This window comes from Leopardus geoffroyi, chromosome B3, assembly GCF_018350155.1.
Source record: "Leopardus geoffroyi isolate Oge1 chromosome B3, O.geoffroyi_Oge1_pat1.0, whole genome shotgun sequence".
Lineage (NCBI taxonomy): Eukaryota > Metazoa > Chordata > Mammalia > Carnivora > Felidae > Leopardus > Leopardus geoffroyi.
The window spans coordinates 66,287,501-66,302,679 of record NC_059337.1 but is presented as its reverse complement, the minus strand read 5'-3'; the positions used below and the strand labels follow the sequence as shown (position 1 = coordinate 66,302,679).

Below are 15,179 nucleotides of genomic sequence, written 5' to 3'. Positions count from 1 at the left end.
CTTTGTATGCAGTAAATAACATTTTGAGCAAAAGACATGTATGCATTCACATAGAGACACTTCAGGCAATGGTGTGGTTATTAACAAAACATACCTTAGCTGCAGGGAGAATAATGGAAATTACCCAACAATTTTTTAATCCTAGACTGTTTCCTGAATTCAATAGTTCTTTTATATTTCAACACAAAAAAGAACAGCATTTTTATGTAGCTGGTAAAAGGAACACTGCAGTTTGATTTTTTTAAAAAAGGGAATATTGTCTGAGGCCATGGAATTTGGTCAAAATGCTTGACATCCCATGGCTTCAATTTTCTATGAAAAAATCAACAATGCCTACCTCGCAGGTTGTCTGGAGTGTAACGTGATATGATATAAATGCTCAAATGGGGGTACTTGTATACCTGCCTTGTAGAACTGATTTCTGGGAAGTGTTGGAAAGGCAGTTTCATTTTGATTGCATAGCGGCGGTGGGGGGTGGGGGGGTGGGGAGGCTCTCCATTTCAGATTTGTGCGTATGTGTGTAGGAAGGTGGGAGCGAGGGAGGGTGGATACATTGCTTTCATAGAAGACCTTCCCTGACCAGTACTCTGCATCATTAACCACGTAGAGCCAGTGTTCCATTGTGCTCTTTCACAGACTTAGAGAGGCTGCAGCTTGTAACTGGGAGGTCTGCAAGTCTCTTGGTTTGTAGGAGTATCCTGCTTCATGTCCCTTTAATTGGTTTACTGCTTTCTGAGTCCCAGAAATAATATTTATTTTGCTCAGAGAATTTTGAGCTCAGTAGGGTGTAGACATTTAAGCTTCCCAGATTCTGTAGCAAAAGGAACTTGAAAATTAAGTAATGGTACTTACTTTTTTATGGTCTTTTTTTCAGAGGTTGGGTATTTGAGAAGAGGAGGAACATAAAATGTGTGGTATCTTCTTCCTTAAGATTCTGTTTTTTTAAGTCTCCACCTGGGAACTTGAGGACTTCCTCCTTGTATGAAAGTTGCATTGCCACAAAGTCTGTGCTCAGCTCTGCTCTTAGTCTCTGCAGCACTCATGAAACCCTCTGATGTTCATTTTCTCTAATATCCTTCAGGTTACTGAGTATCTTAGCTGGATGGATTTGTGGACATGTTAAGTTAAATTTTGAATGGGGAGCTGGTATATTGCCTTGTCGTATACCTGGCGTTTGAAGAGTCCTGAATGCAACATAAAATGAGGGTATGTAGTACCCCATCAGTATTTAAAGTCTATATGTAAAAATCATATACACCCCCCTGCCCCCCAATTTATGATCTCTGGGCACATCAACTTGGTGACACAGCGACAAGCAGAGGGACAATGTTAAGGAAGCCAAATATAGTACCTACCAGTTAAGAGAATTAGAACTCTTTCCATGTATTGCACCCCATGCACGTGCCGTCATGATGGAGTACCCTTTCTCATTCTCCCTCCATTATGGCTCCTTCTTCCAGGGCACATAGACACCTGGGTGGGTTTCTTTCTTCTTTTTGAAGATTTTTTAAAAAAGGCATATATTATTACTCAGAAGAAGTATGGAGGGTGCTCAGTGCAATTCATGGTTGCTTGAGCAGCTCAACAGTGTTCTCAAGGACCTGGGCTTTTTCCATCGTCTCTGCTGATGCTCATTGTTTCGGCTCTGACCTCGTGCTTGTTCCCCGCTGCTGCAACATGACTGCTACTGCTCATGCAGACACTTACACGTGACTCGGGCAACATTTTACATAGCCAGTCTAGGGGTCCACCAGCTTGCTCTTCTTTTCCCAGACAGCTGCAGGGTGAGGTGCTTAATCTGGGAGGGCAGCATGGGAAAAAAGACAAAACTGAGTTTTGAAGAGGTTTTAAATAATATATCTTGGGCATTTGTACAAAATAAGTGACTGTATTTTTGAACATGTAAATTTAAAACACGTATACGCTAGTGACGCATATAGGCTCCAAAGCCAATGTAGTCTTGAAATAAGTGAGATTCAGAGTGTGATTTGCTTCACTAGATCCCTAAAAAATATGTTGGTACTTGACAGTGTTCTAATTTTTGCCTTTTGTGTTTTTTTTTTTTTTTTGCATGTACATGTTGAAAGTCTGTAAGTCAATTACTTAATGTTTCCTTTAATGTTTTTTTAAAATTTTTGATGGCATATTTCTCCTTATGCATGACCTTGGGACATTATAAGATGCTCAATGAATACTGCTGACTGATTGTTGTACTCAAGATAGACTTTTTAGTTATATATTGTCTTTTTCTCCCCTCTTCTTTGGTTAAAAGCCATATTCCTTGTGAACCTACTGATTGTTGAATTTATTCCAAAACTCCTGCCCTCTTAGCCAGTCAAATCAAACACTGGGAGGTTGCAGTGGGAGAAGGGCAGATGTGGGAAGCCCTTCGTGGCTGTACCCCTGAAGACTGTGATGGCTGTCTCCACTTGCCTCTTTCCCTTTGGTATATCAGAATTAACACTCTGGAGGAAAGTAACAAGTAATATACACTGGAGTCAATCAATGTCTCTGTCGCAGTAATACTTTCCTGCTCTTTAAGGTGTGAGCCTTGTTCAGAACACTCTTCTATAAGCTTAGCACATAGAGGAACAAACACATAGTCTGATTGGCAAAAACCCAGCAAATGACATTCAGCCCTATACAGCTTTGTCTTGTCACCCAAACCCAAAGCATTTTGGACCCAGGTCTGTCTGTCTGTCTGTCTTTGTTACTATATTAAGTAGATCATTTACTCTATGTCGAGACCAGTTTTTACCTCTTCCTGGAATCTTCTCTCTAACCCCTCTGGCCATTGAGAAAATGGGTTGCTCCATAGGCTGTGTCCACAGCTTCAGCTGAATTGAATTCTAAGCAGTTTTAAAGGTAGTTTCCTGGATAAAGACATGATCTCATCCTCCATTTTTACAGTACCCTCAACTCCTGAACATCTTATCATGCTGGAGTCTTTATTCCTGGGTTTATTTCTCCAGCTGTCTCTTACCCTTCCCATTTTTGGTGTCCACACATACACTTTTGTTTTATTCACAGTTTTGTTTCCTCCTCATTAGTCATTGGCCATTGCTCATTGGTCCCCAACTTGCCTATACAAGCACATTTATTTCCATCATATTTTCTGATACTTAGAGACTAATATTTTGTTTATCACTAAATGGCTAACCTAACTATATTTTGCAGTATAATGAGGAGATGTGTATTTATTGCACATAAATATCTAACATATTGACTTATTCAGTAGCTTATAAAGATTTGGGCTTAATTTTGCAATTTTTTTTTTTTTTTTTTTTCAGAAGTTTGTTGTCAGAAACCCTACCTGGGGCATGTGATTTCCTATGAAGTTCACGCAAGCCAGGAATAATAGGAAGATGTTAGAATTGGCTCTTTCAAAGAATGGTTTCTAGTTTTAAGGGGAAATTGAAAAAAATTGGATTATAATGAGTTTATAATTTTATCCAATCATTACTTAGGGCTTTTGAGTTATTGAAACGGTTCTTTAGTAACTATCAGTTTTCCTTGATGAATGTTTATCGTGGTTTTGTTTTTGTTTTTGTTTTTTTTTTCTTGGTAATCTGATAAGAATGAAAAGGAGTTAGAAGCCAAATCTATGTTGGTATACAGAAGACGACAACACTGTGGCAGCAAGTAAAGAAATATGGTGTCATTGTTATTTCACACTCTCCAAATTACCTGTGATGAGCTTAAGAGGTTTCATTCATGCATAGAAAATTTTTAATTATTCATAGTGCTTTGGTGTACTATAAAAGTCAAATTATTAACACTGTAATTTGTTCAGATAGCATTTAGTAGGAAAATATATCAGAAATAATTAATTGTTCTCAAGATATGATAAGGTAGATCTATCTACAGAGGGCAATCAAAAAGAGTAGCAGTAGGATATTGATTGCTTTTTAGAGAAAAAAAAAAATTCTGTTCCATTTCTCAATGTTAACAATTGTGAGAGGAAAATTCCCACTTGGGAAGAATGTTTTCCAGGTTGCTTCACTGCCAGGTGTTTGACATTGTGTGGAGTCTTAGATGAATAAGGCTTATGGCAGTCTTTGGGAATGACGGACTCCAAGGACCTCGGCTTTCTGCTGTGCAGACCTCTGTTTTCAGCCCTGCTAGTGTCTGTAATAATGTTCCGGTGGTTTCTCAGTGCTACTTCCGGTGAAGACTAAAGTTTGTTCCCCTGACTCCAAGATAGCTGCGGAAGAGGATACGTGTCCACTAACAAAATAAATTTAGGATGTTGCCAGTATGTGAACTGCACATTCTGCACTGTTTATGGGGTTTCACCCTTACCATTTACTGATGGAAATACACCTTGCCTCCTTTTGGTCTCCTTTAACATAGCTACATGCTGCAGATAGGATTCATAATCATTCTAAAGTTAAAAAACATCTAAATTGTATGATAGTTTGCTGTGAGGCCATCCATATTTTTCCCTTTCCCTTTTTCTCTCTCCTTGACCTAGCAGCAGGAAGCCTTTGTTTGAGGTGTTCATCTGGAACAACTTTTCCACACTTGTTTTCATGTTCTGTTAGATTACAGGGCAGCAGGCCTACCTTTGAAGCTCCTTTCTCTTTTGTTTCTTTGCCGTGCACTCCAGTAATTAACTTTGTCCTTCTTTTATTTGTTCCAGTCAATCGCAGGCCACTCTGCTGAGCATCTTCTCCCAGGAGTACCAGGTTAGAAGTTTTCTCCTTTGTGAGGGTTGACAGGTGCCTAATTGAATGATGAATGTCCCTTTATTTCTTTGTAATTGAACTGCCAGCTCTCTGATTGGGTTGGAGGATGTTCTCCTTTCCACATCGAGCACCGCCTGCGTCTCAGTGGAGGCCTGCCAAGCCTACCCATCCATCTGTCTAATAACATCTAGCCTTTGCTTATTTGGTGGACCTGTAATAAATTATGCTAAACCATTATTATTCTGACAATAATAATTTCCCTGTGTTGCGTGGTTCCATGTGCTAAATGTTTGCTGACTTGCACTGTCAGTGCCGCTTTCCATTGCTGACAGAGATGATGATAAATGACCATTGCTGGAGTGGCAGAAGGCAAGAGAGGCAGAAAATGGAGTCATTTATCATGAGATGACAGGTGTCAGTCAAGTGGCAAGTCTCTATGGAATTACTTTTTGTAGTTTTCAAATAAGTTGTTTTTAAGCAATGTTCTTCCTGGTTAAAAATGGCAATTGGATTGTAAAACTAGAGTGCAGAGGACTTAGATGGAATTGAATTGAGGGAAAATTAATACAAAGGTTGAAAGAGGGAACAAGTTTTTCTTTGCCCTCTGCAACCCTAAGCAAACTTATTTAGATTCAATTACTGTGACCCCGTTGGCTTTTACATGTATACTGTACCTTGTGGTACGGTCTGAAGACATCCCAGCCAAGCGGCAGGGATTAAAATGCATAGCTTCATAGAGTAGAAGGCAAAAAGACCCACCGCCACCCAGATCCCCAAACTATTATTCAGCTGGCCTTATGTGCTAGACATTGGGATGAAGGAATACGTCATTCTGCTCTTGAACCTGATGTGTGACACAACATAAAGATCTTTTTTGTTTTGTTTCAGAAACATATCAAAAGAACACATGCCAAACATCATACTTCAGAGGCGATCGAAAGTTATTATCAGAGGTATGACCTGCCTGCCCCACTAGAGGGTATCATAGCACCTATTAATTGTAATAATAATTATGAATAAATTAGGTTACTAGATTAATTGTATAACATTCCAAGGCGTTGTGATATAAGTCTTATTTAAGACTTCAGGTATATCTTTGAGTGATTTCTCAAATGCTATGTTTGAAGAATATGGTGAGACCGTCTTGATTGGGTGTATGTGCGTATACTGTGTAAGAAATCCTTACAGTATTATGAAATCTCAGTTGGCTACTTTAAACTTGCTCTAAGTGTGTATCTTGTATAGACGCGTACGTCAATGTGCACATATCTACATATATGTGTGAAAGTTCTCAAACCAAGTTTTATTTCTTACTTAGATCAGCAAGTCAAAAAATATATTCGAAAATAAGATTGAATTTGGTTGCACTTCTATTTGCATTTGGTTGCACACTCATAGGTACTGGGCTTTCCATTTTAGAATTAAAAAAAAAGACATGTCAAGTAAGGACGTATGACGATGTGTAATATACAACTGTCACATTTTAAATGGAGTTTTGTATTTCAAAAAGAAAATCTGGATATTAAATCAACAACATAGTGTCCAGGGGATATTTTAATTTCAGCCTAGTTTATTACAAATAGTTTTCAACTTCTCTTCTAAAACAGAATCTTTAAAATAGCTCTTTTAAAAAGATTCTAAAAAGGTTATTGTCTTTGTGATATGACTGAATAATTTACAACCATAAATGGTAATGGATTGCATTAGAATCGTTGGTTGGTTTCTTAAATATTTCAAGGACATATTGGAAAGGAAAACTGTCTGAAATATGCTCTTAAGGTATTACACTTAAGATTGACAGATCAACGTGTCTGTGGTGAGAGTGACACCACCAATTTTAGATGAATGATTTTATGCACAAATATTTTATGAATGAAATGAATATCTAGATTCAATGTTGGTATCATGTTTCTGTAAAGTCATTTTTTAAGATCTGAGAAGTGTTTATTAAAAAGTTATTGAAGTTATCCTTTTAAAAAATTACACCCTATACCATATATTAGAGTTATGTTCAGTTTTCAGTAGTGGCATCCACTAAAGATAACACACACCGCACGCATACACACACTTTTGTGTCTAGGAGAATTCCCCTCTAAACAAGTCTTTGTAAAGTTTGAGTTAATTTTTTTCAACAATTATACCCTCCTCAGTGACACCAACAGTTAACGTTAGAACCTTAATCATCAATAAAAACTGAAGAATGGCTCCCAAAGTGCTATGAAGTCAGCAAGTGCTTTGGAATCCAGTTGGAATCCATACTCTCTAAAGGAAGACTGGACAGTTACTTCCATGTCAAAAAGTACATTTTGTTTGTAAAAGTTACTGTCTTAGGCCATCATATAAAAGTACGACATGTCCAGTCTTTAAAGCCTTGTTGACATAAGCAGTAGAAAATAGAGCATTCCCTAGAAATTTGGAGATCCACCAGTAGGCTGCGGGGCTGTCCTCTGACGATCATTTTCATTGTTGTAAAAGGCCATTTTAATTAGATGATTGCTGAGATCTCTAAGTGCTGCTTTTTAACATTTAGCTTCATTTAAAAGTACATTTAATTATCAAAGTATGAACATGTTGTATTGGATTATCTGAGTCACTCAAGCCAGAAATAAAAGTCTTCCCTGTAAATATGGTTACTCAGTGATGCACAGTTGAGTGAGCAATAATGAGAATATATTTGTATTTCTTTAAATTATTTAAACGTGAGAATCTCAGTTGTTTCAAGGAGTCACAACATTTTGAAACAAAACTGTGAGATTTGGGCTATAATGGACAGACTAATAAGAAAGCAGCCTCACCAGTTTCTTACTTTACCCCCCTGCTTCCTGACTTTCTGCCCTGTACTCTGTGCTTGGAGATGGGCTATATTGTCACCTTTCAGACATATTGACCGTACAGGCCCCTTGTCAATGTGATGGTTAAATGTCCCTGTATTCTCTGAGGTAAATTGGCCTTAAAAGATTTCTGTTTTCCAGTTGATTGTGATAAAGGCAAATTGTGTTATATCAAGACATATTTAAGCAGTTTGACAATGTTAACACTTTCTTTGATTCCTTTTCTTTGAAAAAAGTAATACTCGCACATTATAGAAATTAAACACATTTGTGATGGTCTCAAAAGGAATGAATGATTGCCCATAATTGTGGCAGCCAGAGATAACCACAGTGGTATTTTTCATTCTAGCCTTTTGTCAATCCATTTTCATATAGATGAGGTCATACTGTATATGCTATTGTGAATCCTGGATTTTATACTTAGAAAAATGTTTATGACATAATATTACTCTGTAGAGAGCTTTTTGCAAACATTTTATTGATTGCATTACCTCATCATGTGAAAGTGTCGAAATTTACTGAATTATAACTCTGTTGAACATATATGTTTTCAGTGTTGTAATATAAAAATAATACCGTGGTAAACATTTTGGTACGTAAGTATTTGCGTTTTGGATTAGTTTTCTAAGATTTCTATATATGTAATTACTGGTACAATGAGTATATAAGGATTTTATTTTATGTTCCCAAATTACTGTCTACAAAGATTGTGATGGCTTCCTACTAGCACTGTCAGAGAATTTCTGTGTCTCTGCATTCTTGCTAGTGTTGAGATGATCTCAATTCAGAATTTGAAGTCTGTATTTATAAGCCATATAATAATCCACTGTGTGATTCCATCATGGTTAACTGAAAATTCAAAGTATCCAAATATCAGCCGAAAATATTTTCTCAAGCTTTTGAATTATTGAGGAAATTTCCTCAATTCTTCATGTTGTGTATGTGCAGACACAGCTTCTGTGTTCATTTTGGAAACAACTCTGTTCTTTCTCCCTGTGTGAACGGCATTTTATTTCCAAACAGAAAACATACCTGGCAAAATTTATTTCGTTCCATCTAAATTGTTGCACATGGGCTTGGTGTGCACTCACAGAGACACATTCACCAGTGGTCATATTTGCAAGTCCCCATCAGTAGCAAGGTTCAGAAATGTTGTCTCCTCTCTTTTCCCTTCTCCCAGCACACACTGTTTGAGGGCCAGCTGTATGAGCTTTAGAGAATTAGATCAATTGAATTTCATTCAGCTGTTCACACGGAAAAAAGGCTAGCTCAAATATGTTATCGACATTACGTGACATAAGTAGTTTCTGAAAATTTGAACCACTTTTTTTATTTAATTAGCACAATTTACTTCGCACTCCCTGTGTCTCATCTACTATGCCAGGAATCAAGGATACAGGTGTGCATAAGACATGGTGCCTGCCCTCAACTGCTCTGTTTTAGTGGGAAAACAGCTGCATGCGTGGAGATGGGCTCCAGAAATTTTAAAGGTAGAATCAACAAAGGTGACACTCAGCCGTAAGCTTAGGATAGGATTTTGGTAGGTTTTTGAAGTTCTACCACTATAGTTATTATTATGAAAATAATAAAGATCAAATAACTTTGCCTTTAATATTTTAAATCTGTACATGTTATTTTAATCTTAGATGCTAATGAATCTTTCACACTCAAAGAAACATAAAGTGGACCTTCTATGAAGATCTTGGGAGGATGGTTTCACCCACAAGATAAACACTTCTTGGTCCTCCTCTGGCAAAGCTAGAGGATGACACATCGCTTCTGTGCAAAGTAGTTTTAATTTGCAAATAGGTATTAGGAAGATGGCCCAGGTCACCTTAATGTGGTATTCAGAATCCCATCCTTCTATCTCAATTATAATGCAGCTCTTTGCTAAGGATCTGTTGGATGAAGGTTCAGCATCTGTTTGTGTAGGTCTCTCTCAAGGAGGTTCCTGTCTAAGTGGAGAGAGAAACATACCATTATAAAGGTATGAAAAGTCTACACTGCACGTTTGCACAAGATACTTTGGGGATGCAGAGAAGGGTAGCACTAGGAATTTCTGATCATGTCCTTACTGAATGTTTTCTGTAATTAGCATGCCTCTGTGATGGCATATCGAAACATTTGAATAAAATGTGTCACTTGAGGACAGTTAAAGTTCCCAGAAAGGACAACTACAACTTCAAAGTAATTTTCACTTAATTTCTTTTCCCCAGTACTCCTGAAGTGCTGCAGGATAGAGTTAGGAAACAGGCTGGAGAATAAATATGGTCAGAATCAGCTCCACCCTTTTCAACATATGAAGGCACCTCAGTAGACCTTGGCAGATAGGGTTCCATTTCAGACCTTTACTGTTTACTGGTTGAGGGAGCCCAGATGGGTTACATCAGTACCCTGGGGGTTTTGTTTCTTGGCAACTAGGCCGCTTAAGCCCATAATTAGGAATGTCCACTATATTAAGAGTGAACATGTTTCTATACAGATATAGTGGGTTATTGTTTAACCATCTCCTGTTTCTTTAAACCTAATAGACGTTCTCCATTGGTCATTACCAGGATAATGGTTAATGCAACATTTACATAAAACATATAATTTTGAGTCCAAACAGTTCTCTGGCATAGGCAGTGGTCTGAGGTCTAGCTGTTCTTTGTCATTATTCCCTATCAGCTCTCAAAGCTCTGCTGTGGTCACACTAGAACCTTTCCCGGTCCTCAGATACCCCAGGCATATTCCTGACTTTGCACTTAGGGTTCTCTTGCTGAGAATATTCTTCCTCCCATGGCCTGCTGCTTTCTTTCTTAGGAGCCTATACCTAAGTGTCACTTCCTTAGAGATGGGCATTCTGACCAATCCATCTAAGTTTACATTTTATTGTAGTATATAACATTAAATTATTACATTATATTATTTCTGTGTGCTCATTGTTCGTCTCTCCACTGAAATATAATCTCTGTGATGGCAGGAACTATGGATGTTTTGTTCCCGGCTGATTCCTCAGAACCTGGAATAGGCCCAACATGAGTTATCTCTCACAAGTATTTGTGGGATAAATGAATGTTAGGTAGAAAGTTATAAAGATATCCTAATACCAGTGTAGAGTTAACTAATCTGACCCGAAATCTGAACCCTTAACGAATGTGCGTGTTTGGTGGTTATGAATACTGGATTAGTTGGTCAGACTTGACTGAACTGTTTTGGTTGTTCCTTGAGCAGGCCTGTGAGTGCAATGAAATTGTGAGCTGTGTGACATTCTGAGCTAAACTGTTTCCCAGAGACCTTTCTCTAAACCGCATTTGCTACCTTTTTTTTTTTGTCTTTTTTTCTGAAAGTGCTTATTTCACAATTAGATTCCTAAATAATTTTTTCAAGAAAGTCCCCAACATATGGGAAATGAACTTACTAAATTTATTTTGAAGTTTTAATGATCCTGAGACTCCCTACCTTGAATAATTTGCTTTTATTCCATTTATTTTATAGAAAAATCATACATCTTCATAAACATATTTGTGAAATGACATAATTTAGTATATTCTTACGTTAGTTATATGGGAGGTCTCATGTTGAGTTTGATTTCTACTATCAAACAAATATTGTTAATTTATTCACTCAAATGGCATATTCTAGAGAAAATATCCATACCTAATTCTCTTCTCTTGTCCAATATGGCTGTTGAAAGTTATTAAATCAGTCATTTATTGAAGAAAAAAATAATGTGTATAATGCAATCACCTATTATAAGCCAAGAACTGTTCTAGGCATAATAAATTGAATAAAATACAATTCCTCTATTCTCTTTGGGCTTTCACCCTTACACTGGGGAATGGGTTGAGGTAAACAAGTAACTAGGCAGATACAATATGCTCTGTTAAGTAATGGAGAGATGTACAAGGAGCTCATCGATTGCACCTTGGGACACCTAACTTACTCCTAGCTTCTGGTAGATTGAAGACAGTTAAATGTAAGCTGAATCATGAGTTCTCCAGGTGAAGGCTGGAGTGCAGAACAATGACTAGAGATGAAGCTGGCCAAAGACAGTAGGTGGGAACCAGATCATGAAGACATTTACAAGAGGTCTTGGGTGATTATAATTTAATCTTGAGATTTAATGTGGGAAAATGGCACATCCAAAGTTTTATTTAAAAATAAAATCATTCTGGCTTCCATGTCTAGGATGGATTTGGAGAGGTTTTGTTGTTGTTGTTGTTGTTATTTTTTCAGCTAGGTTAGGGAATGGGAGGGATAGAGGTTATGACGGAAATGCAGGGCAGATAAGGTGATGGCTTGTATTGCCTAACAAGGTGTGCTGACCCACCGATGACAAGTCTGTTCCATTTGTTTCTTAATAAGGTGTCAGCCAGTGCTGTGAAACAAAATAAAAAGGTGCGATGGGTGCATGGATGCCTTTTTTTCAAACCATAAGAGCAAACTTACTTCCTTTCCATAACGTGATTGAGGTATAATAAAGCCAGGGTGTTAGGGACAGTTCTTTTTGAAATCGCTTCCTTGTCCCATGTTAGGAGGTGAAAACAAGGGAGACCGATGCGCTCATACTTCGTGCCCCCAACTTCAGTTAGTTAGTTGCCAGTGGTTTTGAGGTGAGTTGTTTTTGTTTTCCTTTTCCCTTTAATGCTTTCCTATGACAGTAACGTACTTTAACTAGAGTTGAGCGTGGCATTTGCCGAGGAGAAACGTGTACACACAGGGGATGCTGACAAGTCTATGCTGGCCTTTTCTTGTCACTACATTACCACTTGGCTTTGTCTGTCTAGGTACCTGAATGGAGTGGGAAGAAATGGAGCTGCCCCAGTGCTCCTGGAGCTGGCCAATGAGGTAATGTTATTGTTATTATTTTGCTTAAACCTGCCGAAAACCTAAGGGGCCTATCTAGAGTAGCTTTGCTTAGAATTATAATTAACCTTAAAAAAAGAGATTTTGAGGTGCATTAGACACTTAAATTGCTCCCCAGTCTCTTTGTAGTTTTAATAATTGGACAAAGAACTTCATATATTAATAAGTCAGTTCACATAATTAGTCTCCTTCTTTTAAGGCAAATGTATAAACAGCTTCTTGGTTTCTTTGCGGGAAATTTCAACCAAACAGCTCAAGACATGCTCTTCTCTGGATGTGTTGTCTTAATTTAGTGTGAGAAATACCTGTGTAAAGTGAAGAGATGTATGGCCGATAAAATCTGTGCTATTATGAAAATAAAGAGAGACGTTGTTTACTTAAAACTGTAATGTTTACTTGATTTATTTTTTTTTGTTAGCAAACTTTTATAATGATAAAAGATACATGCCTTATACAAAAGTCTCTTTATATGAAGAAGCATACTGTTGTTCGTAACACCAAATATAAAGTGATTTATTGAACTTACTTGTTAACTCTGATCTCTTTCTGTTGGGGGAAACAAATAATAGTCTTACATTTAGAAAAGGAAACCCTAAAGATTTCCCATGAATGAAGAAGCTGTGAGAAGCTCATAATAGTGGCCGAGAGCATACCAAAGAATAAAATATTTAATTCCTAAACTTTGAAATATTTATCCGCTGTAATGAGAGCAATACAAGATTTAGTCTCACTTGGAGCTGCTTATGCAAACCTCACAGGGGCGGAATGCAGTGTGCACTGGTTTTGTGTTGTGTTATAATGGGCAACATAGCAGCAAGGCAGAGAATGCGTGTGTGCATTAAAGATGACTCAGTGCTGCATGCATTAAGTGCTGTGGCAGCAGCGAGTTGTACTTGCTACATGGGCAAGGAAGGATGGCTTCTCTCGCAGCTTCTGTCTGCTCTGCACCACCACAGTCAGCAAATGAGCAATTACCTATCAGTTACTAGAAGGTTTTAATAGTTGAGGCAGTGTCTACACAATCTGATAGGACACTTAACATATAAAATGCACTTCTCTTCCTTGCAAACCATACTTTTTCTGTTTCTAAAGCAAAGTGGTTTTTAAATGTCTTCAGACTTGTTTGTTACGAGTTGATTCCGTTCACAACTTGAGGTATCTGTGCTGTAACTAGGAATTTAGTGATCGTCCCTTATGAAAAGAAAGAGTGAGCTAACAGCGTCTAGAAATAACATGATGCAAGCATGGTACTCATTGTTATAGATGATGATACTGCTGGCATACATAAGTTTTACATAGTAGCAGTTTACATTCATTTGAATGTTTAGTGGATATTTCCATTGAGCCTTGCTTATCTGGCTGACCTCAAGTTCCATCTTCTAGTAATACGGAAAATTTTTAGCCACTAACACATTTTTCTCCTGTATTGGTAAAGCTGTTATTTACCATGAATATATAGAATACTTAGCCAAAGAAAATAAAGAGTTGTTAAAGACTTTTTTTTTCTCTCTCCTTTGGCTGCAGATTAGTACAGAGATAATAGCACTTTCTGATTGACTGCTACTGCATTAGGGAAATTTGGGAATAACTCGGACCAGATTATGGCTTCTCAACAACCAAGCTGCCATTTTTATATGATAGTTAAGGCTTAAAGGACATATGCTTGCATCTGGTGACAATTGATGTGATGGTAATGCTTTATGAGTCAATATATATTTAATCAGTGGAAACTGTAAAAATTGATGAGAAATATATGACATTGGTACATTACAGTGCGTAGTAGCTCTCTTAAACAGGCGCACTGTATTGTTGACTTGGGCAGGGACTAGATGTGGTCGTCATCGATTTTACAAATATCTTAATACTAATTTTCCTATTTCCAGGCTAGAAATGACCATTTTAGGAAATCTCATTTTGTTAGTAATAATAAGATCAGTCATTCTGTTCTCTCCACACAAATATTTTCAAGTGAGATTTGAAGCGCTATGAATTTTACTTACATGCTAAATTCTGACATGAAGCATGATGGCCCTATTTCAGAGAAAGATGGACACATGATTAATATGAAAATTAGGGAGATGCAAGTACCTGAACTAATAAGGTAGTCCTTATTCAGGCTGGACTACCTTCAGTAATTTCACCATTTTTCATGTGTCAGCTCTGATGTGGGTTACTAGGAATAAGCAGCTTCGTGGAAAGCATTTCTTTCTACTTGGGGAATTTAAGGGCATCCAAGTACATACATATTTGAAAAAACTGTTCATACAAATGAAGCCAGCCTTTTTGTCTAGTTACTAAATCAAGATAAAATTTTGGTATGAATACAGAACTTGAAAAACTGTCAAGAAATTTCATGGTTATAATATAGGAGGAACATTTGCTATCTACACCTAAGATGAAAAGGCTCGTTTTAGGGGAGCGTTAGTGCTCTTGAAAAATACACGCCTATTTTCTGGTGAAATTAAATCAATGGTTAATAAAAGATCTGAGAACCAAAAAGAAAACAGTATGTTTCCAAATGAGTAGATGCATTTTTAGCTAATTAAAATGACTGTTGGATTGAGTATTCCTGTTTTCTGTTTGATCCTATAGAATAAAAGTTATCTCCTTGGGTTCTTTATTCACTAAATTGATAGGTAACATTTCAGATAAGCCTAAGGATGGTGATCTTACAGTACAGGGATTGTTGTTTGTTATTGTTAATATCTCTACAGTATTGAATGAGATATTAAACAAGACATATTATATGTAAGGAACACTTATACCAAAACTTTGGTTAAGTCTTTAAAGATAAAATAAACTGAAATCAGTA

At 37.2% G+C, this 15,179-nt stretch overlaps 1 protein-coding gene across 11 annotated transcripts in view; it reads left to right on the top strand.

Annotated features, from left to right (window-relative positions):
* Window positions 1-15,179, top strand: part of CDIN1 (CDAN1 interacting nuclease 1) — a 275,506-nt gene that overhangs the window by 45,680 nt on the left and 214,647 nt on the right. For 7 of the 11 annotated variants that reach the window (XM_045450102.1, XM_045450096.1, XM_045450104.1 and 4 more), the window contains exons 2-4: window positions 4,643-4,688; window positions 5,577-5,641; window positions 12,289-12,349. In XM_045450102.1, the coding sequence (XP_045306058.1) occupies window positions 4,643-4,688; window positions 5,577-5,641; window positions 12,289-12,349 (172 nt within the window). Of the gene's footprint in view, window positions 1-4,642; window positions 4,689-5,576; window positions 5,642-8,903; window positions 9,060-12,288; window positions 12,350-15,179 lie in introns of all 11 variants that reach the window. The other 4 variants (XM_045450100.1, XM_045450099.1, XM_045450101.1 and 1 more) reach the window with 2 other exon arrangements.